The following is a 26,121-nucleotide window of genomic DNA, read 5'->3' on the forward strand; positions in this document are numbered from 1 at the left end:
TGTTGACTTGAAATAAAGATAGATGTACATTATGGAGTCAGAATGCCAAAATAGATTTTAGCTTTGCTGGAATTATGTGATGAAAAACGGTCCCTTTGATTAATCTGTTAACAGCCTCACAACACATCTTGACAGTGACAGAAGCTTAGTGACAAAGAAATTTAACTTTTTTTTCCCTTCATTATTACCGGTTTAAGTCCTATTAGAAAAATGTGATGGTACGAGCTAATTGCTTCAGGTGAACAAAGAACCTAGCATCATCTGATTGTAGTAAATTGTAAGTTTTATTGCAGAAATACTGAATTATGTAGTTCATAACTCCCTCAAAATATAATTGAGAAGTATGAAGGTTACCTTATGAAATCATGGAACTTTCTCCTTTACATCCAGTCATGCAGGATATGAGAGCTTTCAAATTACCTGGTGGAAATTCTGCTGTGTTGAAATTCACTTTTGAACAGTGCTGATCCATGTGAGCAGTGACAGTGAACAAGACAGACTGTCGGACTCTAATTCTGGATGACTTCTGAACAATTTGTTCTACTAAAACTTATTTATAAAGGTGCCAAGCGAATGAACGCAACTGCTGAAAACCCCACCTTAAAGTAAAAGGGAGAGGCTGACTGTCAAAGTGGTTCATTCTGTAACAGCACATAGATGTTAGCAAATGGGAAAAGGGTTGAGTATTGTCAGGAGTAAGACACATTCTGGTTGCAAAGCACTTAATAGTAGCTTTCAGTTGACTGAGTTTGTTTTGATGGTATAATAAATCCATCTTTCAAACAGGTACTGCTAGACCAAAAGCTCTGCAGTTATACAAAGCAAAAGGCTAATCTGGTGCAAACAGAGTCTCCAACAATATACAACTACTTTTTTTTTAAAATAAAACAAAATGCCAAATTTGAACCTGTAATAATTTTAATAATTTTTTTATAACTAAAGGAGTGTAGTCAATACCAGTGCTAGCATAAGGCTGGTTCAGATGAAATTTGTATTCCTGAATGTTCTTATATGGCACAGTACTGGTATTGCTGCTCAGAACCACTCCCAGAGGAAGACTATGAAATACAAGTATCACAGTCATACTATAGAAAAAAAAAAAAAGGTGGCTTCTCCTGGGGAACAAACAAAACAAACAAGACGTGAAAATATGGCTGTGAATGAGGACTGAACATCCAGCTCCCAATTAGTGCCATTAACAGCTTCGCGAGTAAAGAGAGCTCGGAGGTGGACTATAAGATGGCCCAGAGTTATTCTTGCTTGGCAAATCCTAATTATGTTGTCAGACACTATTGTTCATCCCAGACTGAAGCTTATGGAAGGTGGACTCTTCGCAAGACTCCTCCTGAAAGCAAAAAGGCTTGAGATAAAAAGAGATGTGAAGTAGCAGTTGTAGCTTGCAAACAGTAATGTTCATCACACTGCGTGTGGCTCTGTACAACACAAGCCCAGACAAATTCTCCAGTTTGGAGCAATATGCAAGAATTGCAATAAATTGCATCACTTTCACAAAAGTTTGCCAGCACTTTGCTTTTATGGTATGCACGTTAAGATGGCTACAACAGTATTCGTGCAGAAGAATAATTTTGGGATGTGACAAGTGCTACACCAGAAGATAGTCCCTTTGTCAAGCATCAAGTGTTTGGTGAAAGAAAAATTACCTGTGGATATAAAGCAGTAGCTTACAACAAAACACAAAAATGAGCTAAAAGGTGTTGTGTGGTGTCTTTGGGTTTGTTTGTTTTTCTTGTTCTTCCTTGTAGGAATGATTTTAGGTAATCCCAAAAGAAGAGCTAGAAAGACTTATTACTCTGATTCCCAAAGGGAATGCCATTTGGTGGTGGTTAGCACCACAAGACACAGTGCTTATTTTGTTGTAGCTCCTTCTACCACTGCTGGATTTTTTTTTCTTTTTTCTTCTTTTTTTTTTTTTTTCTTCTTTTTTTTTTTTTTTCCCCATGTCCACTACATCGTAAGAATTACAATTGAAAGCTTTTTATCTAATTAGTATTTTAAGTACTTCTTGGATGGTCTCTGGTGCCTCTGTGTTCAGAAAGTAGCTTTTTTTTCAGTGATGGCGCTAATCTGGCTGTCTTTCTGCTACCTGGACAGCTACGTTTGAGAAAAACCATATGAATTTATTGGTTTTGACATACTCAGATCTCTGTAAAAAACAGTACTTGAAATTTGGCACGAATTCTCAAGCGTCAGTGGGTGATAAGACAGGTTTAAGATGACAGTTGCATAGTTCTCTTATATGTGCTGTTACGCAGAAAGGAATTGTTTGCAAAAAATACTTATCTGTATGCAGAATCAGCAAAATTCCAGCCTTTATTTAGGCTCTCTTTCAATGGGGTGAAGAAAAAACCCAAGGAAATATGACACCATGCACCTTCTTTGGATGATGCTTTTCTGCAGACTAGGATCCAAGCCACATTTGGCTTGCAGACTTTTTTTGTTTGTTTTTTATATGTACTCTGGCCCGTACACCTGAAGTTACCATCTGCATAAAGCAGCAGAAAGTGTGGCAAAAGTGTAGACCTACAGTTCTAACAGATAAAGTAATAATGTAAGAGACATGAAGATAAAAAAGTAATCTGGGTGACAGGAGGTAATATAACAAGATGCACTGTGTCTACTGCCCTACCCCCCTTGTCTTCTGAAAGCAGGTAAGGTATCCCGGAGCCAGGGAAGACAACTTACAATCTTGGCCTAATGTGATTGCATTTAGGAACCCCTGCATTAAGTAAGAAAAAGCAGGGCTGTTGCTCCTAGAAAAGCTCCTGCCTCGCGAGCATTACAAACCAAATTAACAGGGTGCAGGGCATCGGTGCATCAGGGCTCAGATGCTGCACTGGTCACACCAGACTTCTTGCACCCAGGCCATAAGCCGATGCTCTGGTGCAGGGGCTCACGGCGACGCAACACGGCTGCACCGACAACCGGGAGTTCCTGAGTCTTGTCCAACTACAGCTGCACGCCTAAATAAGACTGACAGGCAGACAGACACGCACCCTCAACAGGGCGAAGGATAAGCTCCGTGCGACGACCTACAGGCCCCGGGAAGCCCGAGCGGGAACGACTTCGGGCCCCTCCGCGGGAGCCGCCCGCTGCGTCCGGCCCCACGCAGCAGGTGCGGGCTCCCGGCCGGCCCCGGATTTCCCGGGGGCCGCGCAGGGGGCGGGGCGGCGCATGCGCCCGCCGGCCGGGCTGGCGGCGGGAGGGAGGTGGGGCCGGGGCGGCTGCGCGGAGAGGGCGGCGGCGCCGCTGAGGGGGAACTCCGGTGGAGAAGCGGCAGCCGCCGGCCCCCGCCCCTGTAGCGGGAAGGGGGAAAAGAGCGGCCGGGCCCTCCTCGTTTCTCCCCGCCGTTCCGGAGGCACACGGTCTTGCCTAGAGCCCGGCGCGCCCGCCGGCGGGAGGGAGCGGCGGCCGGCGCTGCGCCCACGGCGGAGGGCGAGTGGGCGGGCAGCCGGGACGCCGAGCTGCCGCTCGAGGGGAGGAGAGGGGTGTTCCCCCACCCCCGGCCCGGCCCGGGTGGATGAGCAGCCTTCAGGGCGGCGGCGGCGGCTTTTGCGGCCTCTCCATGGCTGGGCCCCGGCGGTGAAGGCAGCGGGAGCCGCCTGTGCCCGCGTCGCGCCGGGAGGCAGCGCAGCCAGCAGGGGGCGGGCGGGGAGGGGGATGAGCGCCGCAGCCGCCTCTGCGGGAGCCGCCGTCGCCGCCTGCACCGGGGCCGAGGGCGGCTTCTTCTTTTCCAGCGGCGCTGGTCCGGCGGGGCCCATGGGGCCCGAAGAGAGCTCAGCCGGCGGGCTGGGAGCCCTGCCAGGCGCCCTGGCGCCGCCGTCGCTCGGCTGCCGGAGCCGCTACCAGCTGCTGCTCTCCGGGAAGGCCCTGGCCGACCGATACCGGAAGATTTACACGGCGGCACTGAGCGACCGGGAGCTGGGGAGCCACCCGGGCAGGTAACGCACGCCGAGTTCCCTCCCGGGCGAGACGGGCAGCCCCGACGGCCGCCGCCACCCCTCCCATCGCCGGCTGGGAGCGGCCCTCCCCCCGGCCCCGTGCGTTCACGGCAGCACACGCCGCTCCGCTCCCGGCCGCCGCCCTCATCCTCCCTCCTCGCCCTCTTGTCAGACAGCGCGGTTGCTCCCGCTGCCTCTGCCATGTGGCCCCCGCCGGGCCCCGGGGGACGGAGGGGGGTGGTGATGTAGCCCGGTGACTGCCCAGGTGCCACCCCTTGCCCGCCACCCGGGCCCTGCCACTAGTTTGGCCGGCGTTACGGTGCAGATGGCGCTGCCGCCCCCTCCCGGGACCCGGACGGGGGGGGCAGTTACCTGTGCCCGCTCCCCTCCCCCAGCGCCGAGGCCGGGGGCTCCGTCACGCCCTTGCGGAGGGTAGCGGTGTGAAGTCCCGCTGCGCCCGGCCTTCTGCGGCCGCCTGGGAGGATAGAGCGTTTTCTCTCTCTCATGTTGAGACCTCGGGCAGAGCTCGCTCCAGCCGGGCCCTGTCGTGTCACTGGGGCGGGCTGAACCCCGTGTTCTGTACCGAGACGCGGCGCCGCCCGCCGGGCAGGGCACCCGCGGATCCCGCTAGCGGGACCTTGGTGCTTTGCCGTGTGTTGGAGCAGCCTTCAGCTGCCCTGCCTTATTTTTCCTCCTTTTTTCGGTGATCTCTTCCTCTGCCGCCTTGTCGGTGCCCCCGGTGTCTGAAGAGAGGCTGCGTCCACGGGGAGCCTGGAGGGGCTGGGGAGGAATGCGCCGCACCCACCCGGTTCCCGAGTTACCCCCCGGAGGATCACAGAATCACAGAATGTTAGGGATTGGAAGGGACCTCGAAAGATCATCGAGTCCAATCCCCCTGCTGGAGCAGGAACACCCAGATGAGGTTACACAGAAAGGCGTCCAGGAGGGGATCGTGCCCCTCGGGGCTTCCATTCCGCCGGCAGCTGCTCGTCCTGCCAGCCGGCCCTCGGGCTCCGTCCCCGGGCCGCAGCAGGGTTGCCTGTTGCTCCTGCCGCGTTTAGCTCCCCTCGACCTGAGTGCCTGACAGACGGGCCGGGCCGGGGGGCGCCGTACGGTGCCGGCTGGCGGCGGGGCGGAGGCTGCGGGCTGGAGCCATGAGGGGCCGTGGCGGCAAAGCGCGACGCCCGCCGCCCCTCCCGCCGCGGCCCCCAGCCCGGCCGGCCCCTCCCGGCGGCGGAGGCGAGGGCGGGGTGCCCGGCCAGAGCCCCCGGCCTGGCGGCTGCTCGGTGTGAGGGGGACGAGGGGCGGGTTCCCCCCTGGTGCCCGGGCGCTCCCCATTGTTTCCCTCTGGAGGTCGCTGAGGATGCGGATGACACGAAAACCGGCACCTTCCTGTGTTCTCAGCCTCTGCTGGCCTTAAGCTGTGGTGTGGGTGGCCCGATCGTAAGGAGAGCTTCGAGTCACCCGCGTTTTAAGTTTGTAAACGGTTGCAAAGCATTAGGTAGTTGGCTTCTTCGGTTTTGGGGCTGTATTTCTCAGTCTGACTGGAACAGCAGGGCTTATTTCCCCCACACAGAAAGGCTGTGTCTGGGAGTGGAATGAACATAAGGAACTAAAAGAATAACATAACTTGCCCCATTTGCTTATGGCAAATCCTGGAAACGTGGACTCTTAACGTTGGCATTTGACATATTTGCAATTACTGAGTTATTTTTACAGTGTATGACAGGGAAGCTATATTTTTTGTTGGTTTTTGTTTGTTTTGTTTTTTCCTTGTGTAGACCTGTATTTTCTTACTCCATATATTCCTTAGTTCAGTGCTCATGCTTTTCCCTTTAAAGCTTCTCTTCCTACTTTTGAGCTTTACATCATATAATCCTGGGACTGCAAGTGCTAAGTGTAAGGAAACTACTAAATGTGAGGAAATCAGCCATGCAACTGCCCCGTAGTGTTCAGATATTTGTCTGAGTTTTGCCTCAATGCGTCTGTATTTTTTAAAGCTGTACTTTTGCATTTGTCGTGTCCTCCATGTTTCTTGATTTCAGGATAATTCAGCTGGCATCTCTTGTACTTACAGTTGTATAAAATAATAACTTTTGCTGGGTGTAAATGTTAATGTTTCTTGTTCTTAAAATAATTACTGTTAACTACAAGATACCATAGATTGCATTGTTTTGGGTTCCGTTTCTTATTAGCAGGTTCTTATGAGAATTCCAGTTAAAAGAACAGATGACATTTGTGGTTACTCTGTTATTATTCTTGAAAGCTAGTTTTAGTCATATATCTTGGCTACCTTCTATCACCTCATGGTAAATCAAAGGAGCCAGACTCCTGATACAGAGGAAACAGGTTATATTAAGCTATTGGCAAGTAAATGGCAGTTAACACTGGTAGGTACAGCCAATGTGTGTTGCAGGATGTTTGAGAGGAGTAATTTTCAATAATCAGCTAGTTGCATGCTCTATCTCTTGGTGCTCACCCTCAACATCTTGTGTATCAGGCTGATGGCAGCCAGTGTGCTGCTCGTGGTCTCCACCGTCCATATTAGAGTCACGTTCCAATTTAGGGTTTGAGGACTTCAGTCACCTGGTAGTCTTAAACAGAATGGGCAAAAATGCTTTTTACAAAAGTGGTAAAAATCCCAAACATTTTCTGAAGAGATGCTATGAAGTAATTTGTGACTGCATCTAGTTGCAACAGTAGATAACAGTGCCAGATAAAGTAATTGGAGGTTATGATAATATAGTTGATAGTGGTTTTTATCTGTATGGAAAATCTGAAGCCTATTAATCTGCCACTAAGAGTGTGACTAGAAAAATATCTTGAAGTAGCTTAAAAAAACCTAACTAAATTGGTTTATTAGCATTAACAAAATTCTTCCTGTGCTTAGAGAAGACTCCGATTTGAAGAATGATAATACAACCTGCTTGTAATGTTTTGACATAGAATTTTTGCTTCAAGTCTGCAGAACTGTACTTCGTGCTTCACGTGGTGTGACCAGCACCTGCCTCAGCGAGTGCTTTTATTCCAAATCTGACTTGATGAAGAACTGGAAAGCAGTATGAAAATGTAGACAAGGAAATTAAACATTTTGGAGATTATCTGAAAGTCACAAGTGAGATTAATTTCACATTTGCAAGGTGTTTGTGCTGGCTGTCATCTGAAAGTGATGAATATCATGTGTTGGGTAGGATGCGGTAATTGGCTTTGAAACAGAACTAGTGGCGCTTTGCATTTCCTCATGTGATACTGGCTGCTATGTCGTGAACACTGGTCTCCAAAGGAGGTGGTTTGGCCGCTGCGCTTGTTCCCCCTGCCACGTTGACATAATTATTTATATAGTCTCTTGCAGTCACAGATTAGAGACTTGCTCTGGGTTAAAATTAACTTGGCAAAAATGGCTGGTTGTAATCCAGACTAATTCCCTGATCTGGCTCACCTTGTGATTTTGCTTGTGACACCGTGGGGTGACGGGCTGCACAAAGATCTGTGTGCAGAGAGGAGCAGAGAAGCTGCTTGCTTGCTAGTGCCAGTCTAATAATTTCATGAAAGGAAGCAGAAAAAAATAGCTAGTCCTGCAATGTAACATACAACTGTCTTTGCTCAAATAACAGTGTTGAGAATCACACTACTGCTAGCAGTGGGAAATCAAGATTGGTTTGGAAGATAAATCTACTCTGAGTGTGCTTAATTTGTAGTCTCTGCTTTGTGGCTACTGAAAGATATGAAAATGACTAAGTAATGGCGTAATGGCTAGTGTAGCCATGAAAGTGTAAAACAGTACTAGGAAGTATGAGCCTCTTCAGAGGGCAAGTAAAAACTTAGTGCTGTTGGAGTGTGGTCTCATATGCTGGGTTCTGAGTGGATGAAACTGGAAGCCTACTTTTTGTTATTAAAGTAATATAAGTTGTTAACTGCTTTCAGTCCTGAAGCTTTGAATTTGCAAAGTAAGGTAGTAAACTGCTATTGCTGATTTTTCACATTTTTGCTGTCTTCAAATATACACTTTTTTTGTTGTATTACTTAATCTTAGGCATCCTCACCCATCTGAATTGCTGCTGTTATCTATTATGCATCTCAGGGTTTTCCCTGAAGTGTCAGTCCATTTATTCTTCTTTTTCCTATGTATGTACTACCAGAAGTACCAGTTAGTATCTGTGTGTTCTTTGAGACTCTTTGTCAAAGATGGAGATATATACAAATTCGTAATGGCTTTAGTGTGGACTCTTTTGTAATGAAGATGTTCACTACATAACTTTGACTAAATTAAAATTGCAGTATTACAATGGCAATATACTCTAAAATGGCAGTAACTTCATAATCAGGTCAAAGTGGTTTCATCTGTTTTACAGCTTGTCAAGTGATCTTTACCAAAAAGATTTTTTTTTTTCTTTTTTCTGTAGCAGGTCAACTCAGGCACTGTGAAAGTGACATCATGCAGATCCAAGAGTCATTTATGAATAGGTTCTTCTTTGGTTCCATTGGCACTTTAAATTACTTGAGAGAACTGTGTCTGGATTTCTGTAGTAACATTAAATATCAGAGATTCAGCAGTATTTATTGAATAATATACAATATTGAAAATTTCTAACGCTCCTTACTAAAGGGAGACATTATTTTTGAACTTGTCAGGTGCTTAATTTGTTTGCTGCATAAATTTCAGTAGAAACATTCTATCATTCAAGTTAAAACCATCAGCCACTTGAAAATACAAATGCTTTTTGGGGGTTACTTTTTTTGTCCATTACTTCGTTGCTAGTTGCCTCATTTAACTTAAATCTTTCAGAGGAGAAAAGCTTCTATTTGTGTTGTGGGGACAAAACCCCCAAACAAATCTCATGTTGTGAAGAGGCTTGATTGAGATTAAGGAGAGTTTCAGTGATGACTGGAATGTAAGATTTCTGCTGTTGACCAGAAATCAGATGGATGTTTTTCCACCCATTTTGGCTGAAGAAGAGGCAGACAACTTACTTTCATTTTACGATGATTCTTTCTACTAGATGATATACATCCTCTGGAGCAAATTGATCCATAGGTTAGTCTTCAGGCTTTTCGAAGTTAACACAAAGTCTTCCCATATGCCCCTTCTAATGCCCAGTAATGCAATGCTTATTTGGCCCTGTGAGATTTTAAGTATATTTTTTTCAAAGTTTATTGGAGAAATGCTACTGAAACACTTAATCTTTGCACTGCCAAGTTATTAAAGAATTTGCAAAAACCATGTTTAATAAATTTAGATATGTGAAATTTGTGTTAATTTGATTGTTGGTGCACTAGAAAGCCTTGATTTCTTCAGATCTAAAGCCTTTACAAAAGTTGGAAGCTGTTTTTTGTTTGGGACTTGATGCTTTTATTTTAAAAAAACCAAAACCAAACTATAATTGCAGAAAGTTTGGAAGCATTCATTTGATGGAAAAAATAAAGATTAAATACATAAAGAGTAACAAAATGGTAGAGGTGTTTCTCGTGAAGTACTATCCATTCCATATTATATTTTCCTGCTTATTCCTGTCGAAAGGTTTGCTCTGTAGCTCCCTTCCAACTGGAATATTCTAGTCTATTCTATTCTTTTTTTTTTTTCAATTCTTATTTTTGTAAATGTCATTTTTACCAAAAAAAAGTTAAATAAGTCCTTATGTAAACTTAAAACTTTATTTAATTGGAAAATCGATGTGCTGTTGAGTCTTACATTAAGCTAACCTGTGCATTAGAAAAGCTGATAAGAGTTGCTGTGTGCTGTAGGCTTTTTAGCTGCAGTATGGTAAAATATTGCGCTGTTGGTTGATAGGGATTAACTAGTGACTAAACTGTGTATTTTTACTTTATATTTTGATAAGGAAAACAGTAGTTCTTTTAAAAATGCTGTAGTGGTTGCTTTGTCTAACACTGTATTGGTGTTAGGGTAGAAAGCATAATAATGGAAGCTGGAAAGAAGCTAATAATAGGATGTTGAGAGGCTTAAGATGTTTATTTTATTAGCGCGTGTGTGTGTATATATATATACACCATAATTTATATAAAATATTTGAAAAATTAAAAAACCTGGAATCCAGGAGAATATTCAGGTTTTGTGGGTTGATAGAAACGTGTGTCCTTTTCGCAAAAATAGAGGCTGAGACAGCCTTAGAAGTCTACTGTTGCTAAAAGACAACTTTGTCTTTCGTAGTTGTGCATCTTTCTGTTCCTTCCCTTGGAAGGAAAATGCACAGTTTGCAAAGGAGTTAGTGCATGTGATAGAAGCACACTGTGTGATGTTGTTGTTTGTTTGTTTGTTTGTTTTGGGTTACAAAATAACACTGTGGAACCTTTTCCTGTTCAGTTAAAAGTTCAGTTATAGGCCAAACTGGAATTGAACAGAAGTTACAAAAAACTGTTAAGCTATTTTTTTATTTTTTAGCTTTGGGAATGTGCTTGTGTGAGAGTGTGTCAAGTATGAATAGCAGCAGCTACAGTGTTTGTGCTGTTGAGTAGTGACATCCTGAACGTTCACCTGTGGAGAGATTGATGTGTTCTCCGCATAATCAATTTGTTACTGAATCATGTGTATTGGATACCTAACTATTCAGCTGTAATATTTTGGTCATTATTGGTTGAGCCTTTTTAGTGTTCACATGCTAATTGTCTCAGGAAGTGTGGTGTTTTTTTTTTTTTTACTAAGGTAAATAATAATGACAGCAGGTTATTGCCTCTTTTTCAATTCTCATTACCTGTTCTTAGGTTTAGGCATCCTTGTAGATGCTTTTCAAGCATAGGGAAGAACTTACATTGTTTTCCTTTATTGCTAGGTTAATCCTTGATGTTTGATGATCTCTTGGTATTGTTGCCGCTTTTGAGGATCTTGGCTGCTCAGGCATGTTCCAAAAGAACGTATTTTATGTGTTTTAAACTTTTAAAACAACTTATCCTTTCTGAATGTCAGGTTGGGGATTACAGATGAGAATATTTGTGGGAATAAGGTTGTAGGTGTTGGTGTCTGTACAATTGCAAAGTTCTTAACAGTGGCAGCTCATCTGGCTCAAATATTAGCATTATAGTTTTAGTAATTAAATCTGTATGAGGTCATTGCGTGATTTTTTTTTTCCTGTGGATTTTGAAGTTTCTTCCACTTTGATCCAGCAAACATTGCTTGACCATTCTGCTAACATTCACAAGAATTAGGAATTTTATTATGCAAATGTAAGTAAATATAATTCTTAAGTGGGATAGGAGAGGAATCAGCATATTAGATTTTCAACTATTGTGGTTTATTCTGCTTACTATTTTAACCAGCTACTGTTTATATTTTCTGATTTATTTCAAAATGGCTACAGCTGGCAATTTGAGGAATAATGAAGGAATTATTTTTGCTTAACTGAAATTGGACTTCGCTTCCATTTTTTCAAAGGCGTTTGAGTTCTCTTGGCAATTTTCATATTAAGTCATCCTGTACTCAGCAATCTTCTGACTTTCTAATCTGTGTGTCCCTGGGATTCTTACACCTAGTGATTTGAAACCATTTGTGTGTATGTTCTATTTTTTATTTTTCCTTTTACGTTGTCGGTTTGTGGTGGGTTTTTTGCATGTTCTTTTTATTTTGTTTTTAAACTGGGAGGAAATGCAGGTTAAAGTTTCAGTTTCAATTACGCGGTCTGCTTGGGCATGCTGATGGTCTGGTAGGTGGCAAAGATAAGCAGTTAAAGTTAGGCTGGAGCTGGTGCAATTTAAGAAGTGCTTCCTGCATACTTAAAAGCTTGATGTTGACTTTGTGCTTCTGCTATGTTAACCACCAGCTGTGGGGAGTTGGTTTTGTTTTTCCTCCCATGTTATGATCTTCCTCCTGGCCAAAATATTCTGAAGATATTTCTTTAGTGAATTCTTCTCCTGACATATGACCGTGTATGTTTCACCCAGCCCACAATTTAAAGACTATTTATGTCTTTATAGAAGGCACATATGACATATCAGTAATACAGTCTTTGGTGCTGAAGTTCTTCATGCAAACTGTTTTCCACATTGTTTGTTTACTTTGGAAACTTTATCACTTGCAGCATTTCTTAAGACAAAAGTGCAACAATGTATTTTTCTTTTTTACATTGCTTGCCCTAAACACTGCTTTCACACTGAGGTGCTGGTTGGAATAGTAGTCTTCTGACTAACTGAAGTTTTTATATTCTAAATATACTCTTCCACAGCTAATATTTCCCAGTGGTCTTTCACAGCCAATTCCTACCATTGTGCCTCTCCCAAGGATGAATACTAGAAATTGGCACAGATGAATGGCCTCCCTGTGCTGTAAGTGGCTGCATTAAGGTATATGGTTTCTGTACATTTAGATTTAATGTTTCATGTGTTATGAAGCATATTACTATGCTTAATATGCTTTTTTCTTAGTATCAAGTATATCATAGTAAATAACATGTTATAGCTCACTGCCTCCGTTCAGACTGATGAATGTGTTGATGGACTTAATTAGGTTTTTTTGTTGTAACTGATTTAAACTTCTTTCTTTGCATCTGGTATATCTGTGACTACTTTGGCCTGAGAATACTTTGAGGATTTTTCTTTTGTTATTAATTTAATAAATCTAAATCTATACCAGTTGTACACCTTAGAAAAGAAACAAAAATTCAGCTTCCTTGTCCCTACATATAACTGGAGCCCTGTGGTTAGTTTAGTGCCATTCTTTATTTTCATTTTCTTCCCTTAACTTTCCTTGACTTGCATTCCCATGCATAATTGTCTAAGGCAATGGTTTTTGAACTGAGGCTTTTGAACTCTTGGAAAATACTTTATAGATTCCATGAAAGGGCATAGTGGTTTAACCCCAGTAGGCAGCTCAGCACCACAAGCTGGTCAGTCACTCTCCCTGCAGTGGGATGGGAGAGACAGTTGGAGGGATAAAAGTGCAAAAACTTGTGAGTGGAGATAAAGACTAATAGGTAAAGCAAAAGCTGTGTGCAAAATAAGGAGTTCATTCACATCAGCAGGCCAGTGTTTCGCCAGCTCCAGGAAAGCAGGGCACTATCATGCATTATGGTTACTTGGGAAGACAAGCTCCGTAACTGTGAATATTCCCCCCTTCCTCTTCCTCCCCTCAGCTTTATATATTAAGCATGACATCATGTGGTATGGAATATCCCTTTGGTCAGTTGGGGTCAGCTGTCCCAGCTGTGTCCCCTCCCAACTTCTTGTGCTCCCCCAGCCCACTTGCTGGTGGGGAGGTGTGAGGAGCAGAAAGAAAGAGCCTTGACTCTGTGTGAGCCCTGCTCAGCAACAGCTAAAGCACACATGCGTTATCAGCTCTGTTTCCATCACAAATCTAGAACACACAAGCACCATGCAAGCTTCTCTGAAGAAAATTAACTCTGTCCTAGCTGAAGCCAGTAGAAAGAGAAAGAAAGATAAGGTCAGAAAGTATAAGACTGTTTATAGTTTAAATTCATGGGAATCATCCAAACCGCTTCTGAAAAATTCCATGAGTTTGCAAATGAAAATAGTTAGAAGTCTCTTCTCTAACTTGTGCTGCAGTGCCATAGTGTTTAGATGATTTTGGTCATGATCTCTGTCAGTCTGGAAGAATGTCTAGATAAGAGTTTCAGCCTTAACAAGGTCAAAGCCTGAACTCCTCAGTTTACTTCTGCAGCATTGTCCTTGTTGCAGTTGATAACATCACTCTTCTGTTGCTGAGCCTTTAAGCCAATGAATGTCTTTATGCAGATCTGCAGCCAGTCATTTACATTACATTGACATGAACTTGTTCTTACAGAAATATCCTATTTTTTATTATTTCAGCCTCTTCTTATTTTGACTGGTTTATGAGTTGTGTATAGTTATTTATGACTCACTTCTTATCTGGTTTTGCCTTTCGTTTCTCTCCTACTAGCCAATGCACTATGCTTTTTAACAGATGCACTCATACGTCTTCATTATGCTAGTATGTTTTCAGACTAGTCATGTCTCTCTTCCATTTCTCTTCAAACCAGTCAATTCTCTATTCCATTTTATTTCTAGAATATACTGTTATACAAGGTTGAACATTGACAGCTGTAAACTGTCATTAACTACTGGTAATGTGCTTTTTCTTAATAAGTACAATTCTTCCTAAACTTAACGGAGCATTTTCACTAAATTAAAATTTTGCTGATATAATTCTATGTAAGATAGCTCTCTATGCACTTTGGTTTTGGTGTTTGCATTTAGATAGGAAAGTGACCAAAAGCGTGGATATTGTCATCTTTTTTGTGGTTGAATGTCATTTTTATTTAAAAAAGTCCTAAAAATGTTTGTTAAGGTTAAGAGATATAGAAATACTTTACACTGAAAAAACTTGAGGTAGAATATTTTCCTTGCATGTGTTCTTACAGATGTAATTTCATAGATAATATTATAGTGAATAAAGAAAAATGAGATAATTACAGAAAAGAAATTACAGCTGTCAGTGGTTGTACTGAGAGACCATTCTCTGTGTGGAGAACACTTTGTAGGGGGTTCTTTCTTGTGTGTTCTCTTTGTTTAGATGAGAGAGATTTATGCTGTTTTGGAAGCCTTTTCAGTTATAAAAGGGATCCAGATACTGTTTTGTACTTTTGCACTTTTGTCATGGCTAAATGAAACTCAGATCCATTTTAATTGTCCAGTTGGCTTTTAATTTCATTTGTAGAGCCTGCTGTATTTATGTTCCAGATTGTATTGGAGAGGCCTTAGAATATTCAAGAAACTGGAATAATTCCCTTTTTTCTTAAGCCTTCAAAATTTCAGCTTTGAGGGGAAAAAAAAAAGCTAGTTGTTTTAAGAAGTTAATGTGATAGTAAAGAAGGTACAGATTGATGTCATAGTCTTGAAAAATAGTTCTGAGTTACAAAAAACTAAACTCATGATTAAAAAGATGTGCAATTTCAGCTTACAAACAGTAGCACATTGAATTCCCAACTAAACGATCAAGTAGCAAGGTGGGCTTTTTCTTCTGGATCAGAATGAGCAGGAGGAAATTCCAGAACATAGTAATGGGGCTGTTAGTCTTACCCATCTTCCAGGTATATATATGTCTTAACTGTGTGTAGCTCTATGTTCCACCCTAGGCAGTGTCTTCTCAAATCCATCGATTTCCTTCTGTTTTGAGTTTTCTTAACCTTTTCAGATGCCTTAGAAGCCCAATATAGCCTGTCTTACTAGACTGTCTGTTTTCCTCTGTGTCTTAATTGGATTGCAGTTGATGTTCCTTACCCTGATTTATGGTTTTAGGTGACAAGATTTTGATGATTTTTCCATTAGTAGATACACTGCTTAAGTCCTGACTTATCTTTGTATTGGCATGGGTGAAAATTCACGTCAGAATGCTTGATTAATAATGCAAAGAAGATAATGCATGAGCTGGTAATGGTTTGGAGTGTGTACACGTGGCTGTTAGAATGACAGTTGAGCTACTGCTGGCTTTACTGAAAATTTGGGTTCCTCAAGCGTTAGATTTCAGGCTTACTAAATGAAGATGATATCAATAATTTTAAGTATTTGAGGTCATCTGAGCATAATATTGTTGTTGTCAATCAAAAAATACCAGACTTTTATTATTTGGGGAAGAAGTTGATTGTGCTCTCTAGTGTTTTGAGATCTGCCTTTCAAGATGAGCAGTTTTCCCCTTCAGTGATTCTCACTGCTGAGTTCCTTAAAAATCTGTAGCCCTTGATGAAAAATAATAGTACTCCCAGTAGTTTTCAGTAGCAGTAGATAATCTATAGATACCTTAAGGGCAGGGAGAGCAGTGGATGTTCACTACCTCAACTTGAGTAAAGATTTTGACGCTGTCTTCCATAGAATCCCAGAACTGATGAAGTACAAGTTGGGTAAGTGGACCGTGAAGAAGATGGAGAACTGACTAAATGAGTGGGCCTGGAGCTTTGTGATCAGTGAATGACATGAAGTCCAGCTGGAGGCAAGTCATCAGTAATGAACCCTAGGAGCTGGTACTGGGACCAGTCTTAGGTACTGGGACCAGTTTTATGACCTGGATGCTGGGACAGAGTGCACTCCTAGTGAGTTCATAGGTAGTACAAAACTGAGAAGAGTTGCTCCTACATCCCGTGGTTGTGTTTCCATTCGCAGGGACCTGGACAGGCTGGAGAATTGGGCTAAGAGGAATTTCATTAAGTGCAACAAGGAGAAATGCAGAATCCTGCATGAGAGGAGGAATAACCCCAGAGGGGACTGACCAGCTGGAAGGCAGCTCTGCAGGGAAGAGGCTTTGCATACTGGTGGACAACAAGTTGTCCGTGGGTCAGCAGGTTGGATGAGGTGTTCTCTCCTCAGCACTGGTGAGGCTGCATGTAGAGTGTTGAGCTCTGGGCTTCCCAGTACAAGAGAAAGACAGGCATACTGGAGAGAGTACAGTGCAGGGCCACAAAGGTGATTAAGGGTCTGGAATGTGTATCTTGTGGGGAAGGGCTGAGAGCTGGGACTGTTCAGCCTGGAAAAGAAAAGGATCAGACCAGATCTTATCAATATAGGGAGAGGAAGAAGAAGAGGGAGCTAGACTCTTCTAAGTAGTGCCCATCAACAGGACAGAAGGCAATGGGCACAAATTACAAATAATGAAATTCTATCTGAACACAAGAAAGCACTTTTTTTTTTTTACTGTGGGGGTGATCAAGCACTGGAACAGGTTGTTCAGGGTGGTTGTGAAGTCTCCGTGCTTGGATATCTTCAAAATCCACCTGCACATGGTACTGGACAACCTACTGTGACTGGCTCTGCTTGAGCAGAGAGGTTCATAGAATTGGTCACAGAATTACAGAATCATTGAGGTTGGAAGGGACCTCTGGAAGCCATCTGGTCTACCCCCTTCTGCTCAAGCACGGCCACTCAGCACCATGTCCAGGTGGCTTTTGAATATCACAAAGGATGGAAACTCCACAACCACTCTGGGCAACCCTCACCATAGAAAAAGTGTTATCCTAAGAGTTTCCTTTAACCTGAATGATTCTGTGATTTTTGTAATTCCTAGGAAAAGAGACAACAAAGAGAAGGGATCTGTATGAAGTTTACTTGTCTGTCTTCTGACAGGAGATGTCACAGGGAGCAGATGTGGAATGCTGAACAATTAGTTCTTGCAGCAGAGCTGTGTTGCAAGATGTGGTCATCATGTTACTGGAAACATGTATTGGACCTCCATGCTATAGCTCAGTGGAAGTAAAGGGAATATGAGAGGAACTGAAAAGGTAGCAACAGTTGTACATTTAAATAAGTTAAAGCTACCTGTTTGTGCTAATATTCTTGTAGGTAAAGCTGCATGGTAACAAGATCCAAATGTAAGTCATTTATTACTTAGAGTATTTTTAAGCTATATTAAGGTCTTTTGTTTATCAGTCTTGCTGAAGTGGGTGGCTATCTAGTGGCAATTAGTCCCTCTTTTGGGGATATTACTCCATAAGCCCTAGCTTTCCTCTTCTGCAACTTGCCTTCCACTTTTTGTTTTGTTTTTTGTTTTGCTAGCAGATATCATATTCAAAATCCTAATGCATCACAACAGGCAAAAATACAGTCTGTGAGCCAACTGCTGTACAAGTGAGCTACTTTGGCTGTGATTTTGGCAGCAGCAGTAACTTATTTTTCCTACCCTGCCTGCAGCTGTGCATAGAGGAAGGGAAGGTCAAGCTACTGCTTCATGGAGGTAGTTTTCATGAAGTACTTCACAGAGCAGGTGTTGCCTCGTCACAGGTATTCTGAGTTTATTTCTTCAGAAATGTACATTCTTGGATTTTTTTCTACTTGTGGTAAAGTAAAATTTTGAGTCAGTTTGTGATAAAACTATATGGTGTAATATATACTCTGTGTGGATGTATATTTCATAAAGCTTGTTAATACTTAGTTTTGCATTACACAGAGTTTATGTGTATTTGTATAACACACATTTGTGTGCCAGGTTTCAGTTTGTATATGTGTATTTTGTTGCCTGCTAACTATATTATGGCAAGTCATTTTGGAACCTTGATTAGTAGTATTGTAGGTGATACGAAAAATGAAGCATTAAAAAGCTTTTGGAACTATGGCTTGTAAGCAGATGTTTATCATGACAAGAGCAGATTGGGTTTTTTGGGTGGTATTTATTTCCTTTCTTTATTCGTGCAGTCTATTGACACTGTCCCCTTGGTTGAAAGCATGTTGGATATTTCAGTGGTAGAAGGAATGATTAGTTGTGGCTACTTAGTCATCAAAGGGAGATATCTGCAAAGGCAAAAAGTAAAGCAAGGAAAGCCTGAGGAAAGTTCAGTAGGGTACCTTAGGGGAACATCTAAACATGGTGAACATTTGCTGTGTCCAGTTGGCTTGAACAACTTTCACACTAATTGGTAGATTTGTGTTGGAGGGAGTTAAATGGAATAACCCACAAGTGAGCCAAGGACAGAAACTAGGAGTTAAGTAGTACAGATTTGACCTAGTACTTGAGCCATTTTCTGAGCATCTCTTATTTAACAGTTATCGATGCAATCTTAAGGCACCTACTCTTAGGTGACACATTCTGTATGCCAACTTTGTAGAAGGTATACAGCGTTTTGATTACATGAGTTGTTTACTTTGAGTTGCTTTATGGGGCACATTGTAAGGCAATTTCTCATTGTAGATACTTAGGATTCTTGGCAGCTGAAGTAAAAGTAGTGCAGAGATCGCATTGAGGTTGGGGAAATCAAAGGAGATTTTCATTGGAATGACACTTAATGCATAGCTAAATATAAGAGGTTTTATACATGGAGGCTCTTAAGAGAAAGTAGTTGTTTTCAAGTGGAAGTAAGGCTGCTGAAGGTTGTAGCTTCTGTAGATGTGGTGATGTGCCAAAATTGGGAGTATGCAAGACAAGCAGCAACTTTGTTTTACAACAATATTCAGTGTTTGCATTTTGTCACTGGTACATCTTCATCTCCTTGCCAACATCCGGACTCCACATATTTTCCTTGCTATTTAGTTCTCTGGTCATAAAACCTCTTCTACAGCTATCGATTAAGCCATTAAAGCTCTGCCCTCTTCCTTTGTTTTGTTTCTTATCATTGGCAACTCCCTCATGTGAGCCATTGCTCATTTGTCCCAGGCTTCTGTTGAACCTTCTCTTTCCTTTGTTTTTCCTTTGGCTTTATGTTTGCCAGATGCTTTTCAGTCGTTAACAGCAAATCTGGATGCCAGTAAAATACAATTAAAAACCAATTTATTTCTTGCAATAAGGGAGGGAATATGGTCCCACAACTTTGAGATCTCTCCAGATTTTCTGGTCAGTGTTGATAACCATTTTTCTTTAGTATTCCCTTTCCTATATTTTGAAGCCCTTATAGTTGGACTTCTGTAGCAATGAAACAGTGAATAGTAAGTTTCTTGCTGACAAGTGGGCTGGTGTTTATCAGCTGTGGTTCTTCGTTGTTGTATTTCATATTCAGATGCCTTGAAGCTAGGATACAAATTAACAGCTGTTTGGGAGCACTTTGGAGGATGGAGAAAATGGGCATGGGAGACAGGCAAGCCCAGCAGAGGCTGTGATTGCTTTAATGTCGCTCAATGGCTCTGCCCTTTATTTGTGTGATCTCATGTCAGATTAACTGCTTACAGAAGAAGAGGGAAAAAAAAAATCCTCAAAATACACGTTGTAGTTCATCAGAAGAGAACCTCCATGGCTGAAAACTCTGATGCAGATCTGATAGAAAAAGTAGCTTTGCCTTATAGTGAGTTAAAACAATTGCAATCGCTGATGAAGAGAAGGAAGAAGCTAGAAAGTAGTTGGGTATTTTCACAAGTATGATGAAATTCCCCCATAGAGTGGCTGAAAAAACTGGCTGAGGCAATTTCAGAGGAATTACTTTGGAGAATTCACAGAAAATATATAGAGTTCTAGAAGACTAGTATAAAGCAAATTAGTGAACCGTGCCTGACTAAAAAATGGATAAAGAAGGACTCCAGGTACTCTAGAACAGTTTTTGTTGACTACATTTCTAAAAGTACTTGAAAAATTCTGTTATATAAATAGTAGTGATAAATTAGGCACAAAATGGGTTTATGATGAGCCCTATCTTGGAAATTTAATATTTAGCCACTATTAACAGTTGTTTAAAACTAATTTTTAAAAAAATATGGAAAATAATTAGCATTTCACTGAAAGAAATCTTAATTTTAAATGCTAAGCTTTTTCTAAAGTTAGATAATTGAGTTTGGACCCAGTGCCATGTAGTCTATACTTCAACTCAGAGCTTGGTCTGAACTGAACCAGACCTTAGAATATCTTGTTATAGCAGATCAGCTGGGAGCATACCAGAGCTGTACTTCTAGCCTTGGGCCTTCATGAAGAAGCATGTGCTGATCTTCAAGCCGATGTGAGAAAAGCTGCTGTTGCCCTTGTTATCTCATTGGCCAGACTGTAGCTTTTCTCAAGAGGATTTTTTGGGTGTGTTGCCTTCCACCTGTCAATTTGGCTGCTCCTCTTCTAGATGGAACTGCTCTAAGGTGGGTTCAGAACTACCCAGAAGACCACCCTAGAGAGCTGCTGTGGAAGGTTGGACATTGGGAAAAGATTCTTCACCCAGAGGGTGGTGCAGCACTGGAACAGGCTCCCCAGGGAAGTGTCACGGCCCCAAGCCTGACAGTGTTCATGAAGAGACTGGATAATGCCGGCAGACACATGGTGTGAACTGTGGAGTTGTCATATGCAGGGACAGAAGTTGGACTTGATGCTCCTTGTGGGTACCTTCTAACTGAGGACATTCTGTGATTCCAAGGGGTGGTCGTTGAGGGAAGCGTGTGAGAAGAGGTGGCAGCTCCTGTGCTGCCTTCTAGATCTGTCCGAGGTCCTGAACTGTGCAGTCTCGTCAGACACAGTTCGTGTTGGAATTGAGATTGTTGATGAAAAAGTTCATAGAGGATGCAAAGATGGGAAAGATTGCAGGTACTCTGAAGAGAACAGCCTCCACAAATGCTTAGCATTAAAAAAAATCAGTAAGCAAAAATGTAAAATAAAAAGTGAATAAAAGGTAAGGTAGAAGCTCTTCATGACAGGTTCTACACATTGTTTAGAATTATAAAGTGGATATGAGTCAGCAGTGTCATGCTGTTGGAGAGTTTTGTTGTGTTGGGGTTTGTTTTTCAAAATGCATGAGACATTCTTCTATGTAGGAAACCTGAAATACTTCTTGACCTTTTCTTTGTTGCACTTCAGGATTGTGGGGCTTATTTTGTCTCTCTTTTGTTGTTGTTGTTGTTTTTGTTTTCTCAATGAAAAGGACTTGTTATGAGTATGAGAGAATAGTGAAATTAGATGTCAGTGGTGTAAATGATTTGTGGTTTAGGCTGAAGGAACTGAGACTGCTTAATTGACTGAAGACTTATGTCTTGTCAGACTTGAAATCAATTCAAACTAGCTGTGGAAAAAGAGGAAAATTAACTGACTTTTCTACAATAAAGACATAAAAAATAGCATATATTTGCCATAAGAGTGATTTAGAAAAGACCTCACAAAGAGCTTTCTAGTAGGATTACTTAGGACATGGAGGAAGTCTGGTCATGGGCAGTGTTTAGTATCTCCAGAGGGAAAACACCTGTCAGGAATAAAGTGGAATCTGACTATTCCTGTGCTAGACCAGAGAATGGAATGACTAACCTTTTGGGACCCTTTCCAGACACTGTTTTTTATGTTTCTAGAGTACTGTCCATCTGTCTAACTATATTTTAGATTGCCTGGGGACATGCACAAGTTTTCTGTACCACTGAAGTTTAGAAAAGTCTTGTTAAAGATCTTGGACACAGTATCCACGTTGATCCATCTGCAGAAATAAACTCTCATTGCATGTAAGCATGTTCTTTTTCATGCACTTTTTGGTATACCCTTGGACATCAGTTATATCCAAGAAAGTGTTCATTGATTCAAGTGACTGGCTTGTCTTAATGCAGGCATATATTTTAAGTGTGATAAAGTGGTTTTCATCCCTTGTTCTCTTGTTAGCTTTGCATGATATGGTAGGCTTGATTATGCTGACTAATTCCCATAGAAGTCTGCTCTTATGCCTGAATTTGCTGTATGTTTGCTGATGCAGACAGTGAACAGATGAAAAGCTCAGTACGTCTCTCCTTGGAAGCATAATCAGAAATGTGGCATGGCACCAGGAAAAATGCTAAACTCAGAATAAGAAAAAAAAATGTACTCTTTCTACAATGTACAAGCACATTTATTGTGCAGTCACATTTTACTTAAGTATGTAAACAAACAGTGAGGATCACAGAATAGTTGAGATTGGAAGGGACCTCTGGAGACTGTCTAGTTCAACCTTCCTGCTTAAAGTAGGATCAATCAGAGTAGGTTGCTCTGGACATTGTCCAGTTGGATTTTGAATATTTTCAAGGATGGAGAATCTATAGCTTCTCAGGGCAACCTTGTTCCAGTGTTTGACCATCTAACAGTTCTTATGGTTAAATGGAACTTCCTGTATTTCACTTTTTTCCCATTGTATCTTGGTCTGTAACTAGATATTACTCAGAAGAGCCTGGCTCAGTTGTCTTTACCCTTTCCCATCAGGTATTTATCAACATTGAGAAAATTCCACTCCCCTTCCCCAAGTTTTCTCTTTTTCTAGCTTTAGCTCTTCTTGCTGAGTTTCTTCTTATATGGCAGATGCTCCAGTCCCTTAGCATTGTGGTGGCCCTTCTCAGGACTTGTTCCGGTAAGCAATTTTCTCTTGTACTGGGAACCCCAAAACTTGTCAGGGTACCCCAGAGGTGGTGTTTCCAGTGCTGTGTAGAGCATAAAAGCCAAGTCCCTCAACCTGCCAGCTTTTCCTAACTCAACTCTGGAGGCTGTGTGCTTTCTTTGCTTCAGGGGCGGTGTTAGTGGTTCATGTTCAATATACCCACTGTAAGGACCCGTAGGTCTTTTTCTCTAAAACTGCTTTTCAGTCAGTTGGCTGACAGTTTGTACAGGTGTCTGAGGTTACTCCTCCCCACATGCAGGACTTTGCATTTCCATTTGTTAAACTTGATGAGCTTACTGGTGGTCCATTTCTTCAGTTTGTTGAGGTCCCTCTGGTTTATCAACCATGCCTTGAAGTTCTGTAATACCTGCGAACTGGTTTGAAGGTGCATTCTGTTCCATCATTCACAACTCCCTGACTCTAGCAATTTGGCCTGTTTTTAGTCCACGTTTATGTAGCTTGTACTTGGCCAGTTTGTGTATGGGGATGTTGTGACTGATGGTGTCAAAAGTCTTACTAAAGTTGAAATAAACAAAATCCCCTGCTCTCCAGTCACACACTAAGCCAGCCTTCTCATTGTAGAAGACTACTAGGTTGGGCAAGCATGATTTCCTTTTCATAAATCCAAGCTGACTATTCATTTTCACTGTCTTGTCCTTTTTGTGTTTGGATCACCTGATCTTCCCCCTTGCCCTTCTTGAAAATAGGAGTGACATTTTTTTTCTTCCAGTTCTCAGGAGCCTGTGCTCATTGCTGTGACCTTTCAAAGACTGAGAGTGGCCTTACAGTTTCATTGGCCACCTCAGCACTTGTGGGTGCATTCTGTCAGGTCCTGTTGACTTATTTAAATGTTGCCTGACCTGAACTTCCTTCACTGAGGGCAAGTCATGATTCCTGAGGGTAAGTAATGATTACTCAGACTTTCTCTCTGTTCTCAGGGATGTGGCATTGCTGGAGGCTAGTTTTACCAGTAAACATGTAGGTGACCAGTGTCCCTTGTGATCAGGCTTTTACTCATTCAGCATTGGGCTCACATTTTTCCTTAGTTTTCATTTTGCTACTGATATACCTGTAGAAGTCAGTCTTGTCCTTCAGGTCTCTTGCCAGATTGAACTGCAGGTGGGCTTTGGCTTTTCTGAACTGATCCCTGAAGACTCAGTGCCTCTATTTCTCCTGGGTGACATGACCCTTCTTCCACCTCTTGTATGCTTCCTTTTTATGGTTGAGTTTTGTCAGAAGTTCCTTTCTCATCTGTGCAGACCTGTCTCTTTTGCTTGATTTCCTGCATGTGTGGAAGTGATCCTTGAAAATCAGCCCGCTCTCCTGCACTCCTTTCTCTTCAGGCGACTGTATCCCATGAGACTCTTCAAAGTAGGTCACTGAACAGGCCAAAGTCTGTTCATCTGAAGTCTAAGGTTGTGATCCTGCTTTTGCCTTGTTCCCTTCTTTCAGGTTCCTGAACTTCACCTATATTGTGACTGCATCCATGACTGCTCCCAGCCTTCATGCACCTGATTCTTCCCTTTTAAGTGCCAGGGACAGCAAAGTGCCTTCCTTCATTGACTCCTCAGTCACCCGTGTCGTGAAATTATCATCCATGCACTCCAGAAACCTCCTGCGTTGCTTGTGCCCTGTTGTGTTCCCTTCCAGCAGAAATTGGTATGGTTAACATCCCCCATAAAGACAAGGGCCTGTGAATGTGAGGTTTCTTGCAGGCCTCATGTACTTCTTCCTGATCAGGCTGTGTGTAGCAGACACCCAAAATGATATTGGTCATATTGGTCTGCTCTCTAATCCTAAAGCTCTCAATTGGCTCATCATCAGTTATTTCGTGTTCTGTTTGGATCACAGAAAGGACAATCCAGTTGGTCTTCTGCAGCAACTGTGGTAAACGTTCTGGTGAAGTATGGATGTGGGAAGGTAAAGGAAAACCATCAAACTAAATGGTAGAAAGTGTTTGCTACTTTCCTTGAAGTATAGTTTGTACCTCCCAGAGAGTAATGAAGTCATCGCATTTTCTCTGCAGTCATTCTATGTTGATATAGCTCTGTTTACTCCAAATAGTCTTTTCTTCCCCATTTCCCTTTGGTAAATAAGTCTGTAGTACTGCACTTCTCCAGTGGTTACTTAGGAGTAATGGTGCTTCTTTGGGTGTGCCATCACGTGACTGTAAAGAAAAGTCTTTGAAAAAGTTGTGGCAATCAGATATTATATTACATTTATTCAAAAAGAAAATCACAAAGGCATGTGGACTTCTGCAGACCAGATACTACTTTGACAGTTTTTTGGGCAGAACAGAAGGTAGATAAGATGATGCACCGTGGCTGATGTTTTAATTCCTATGGACCAATTATTCATCCTGTAGTCCCACTGCCTATATGGCAAACATGATATTCCATCATGTAGTCACAGCCTCTGGATAATGTGTTTTGTAATTCGTAGATCCTTTATGGCATTAATATACCTGTATGAAGAAAGCTGCCAAACAGCACTGAGTATTATGTGATTTCTGCACATAAAACATGTGTATTGCTGATCTTGCACTGTTATTCAGTATGGGGCAGCTGAGGAACACAATGTAAACTGATCCTTCCTCCACTGCTTTTCGGTCAGTATGCACATTTCACTGCCCTTGAGTAAAGTGTGTTGGTAGATTTAGAGCTTTTAAGGAACTCAGTGCTGTGACGAAAGACCCAGAGACGCGATGATGACTACATGAGTGATAATAGCTTGCATTTGGTGGGCTACTTGGCAATTTTAGTTTGGGATTTCACTTTGGGCTGTTCAGAAGCAAATGCTTGCTGCAGCTTGTTCAACCAAATTGACCACCAGCAGCAACAGTAACTGGAGGGAACAAAAGAATTATTTGATATCACAAATATGACTGCTTCATTTCAGTGTCACTGAGTGGTGACTGCCTTTTAAGAACACTTAGACTAGCCTTTGAATGCTTAAACTAACTGTGCAGAGTAAGCACCTATGGAAACAAATTAATGCAGTATATTTGTCATTTGTGTGGACACAGCATGACTTTGATAGACCTCTCTTGTCAGCATTGTATCTCTTCCCAAAGATGCTTAGCCATCGATCGAACTAGAGCAAGCAAGTTTAGGCAAATACACTGAGTTGTGAGATTTAGAAATTTTATATTTATACATCATATATTTATATTTATATTTATACATCAGTTGTGAGATTTAGAAATTTTAGCATGTGCCATCATGCGGCTTAACACACTCATTTAAAAAAAAAAATGTACTCAAAGACTTAATCAACAGTAGAATGACAGGGTCTCGTGCTGTACTAGGTACTGTGACCTTCGGTAACACATTTCAGGTAGAAGTAAAGGTTTTAGGTCAGACAAAATGTAACACTTCTGTTCCTCCTATTCTGCTTCAGCAGAGGGGACAGAATGTTATTTTTTTTCACTCATCAGTGACACCTTTGGTGTAACATACAGCCTAGAGGCGTTTATG

The 26,121-nt window shown here is 42.1% G+C and overlaps 1 protein-coding gene across 15 annotated transcripts in view; it reads left to right on the forward strand.

Moving 5' to 3' along the window:
- Nucleotides 1-3,236: 3,236 nt before the first annotated feature.
- Nucleotides 3,237-26,121, forward strand: part of MYCBP2 (MYC binding protein 2) — a 196,207-nt gene continuing 173,322 nt past the window's right edge. For all 15 annotated transcript variants that reach the window (XM_065653542.1, XM_065653560.1, XM_065653596.1 and 12 more), the window contains exon 1: nt 3,237-3,959. In XM_065653542.1, the coding sequence (XP_065509614.1) occupies nt 3,679-3,959 (281 nt within the window). In that variant the 5' untranslated portion in view covers nt 3,237-3,678. The remainder of the gene's footprint in view (nt 3,960-26,121) is intronic.

Source organism: Caloenas nicobarica, chromosome 1 (assembly GCF_036013445.1).
Source record: "Caloenas nicobarica isolate bCalNic1 chromosome 1, bCalNic1.hap1, whole genome shotgun sequence".
In the NCBI taxonomy this organism is placed as follows: domain Eukaryota; kingdom Metazoa; phylum Chordata; class Aves; order Columbiformes; family Columbidae; genus Caloenas; species Caloenas nicobarica.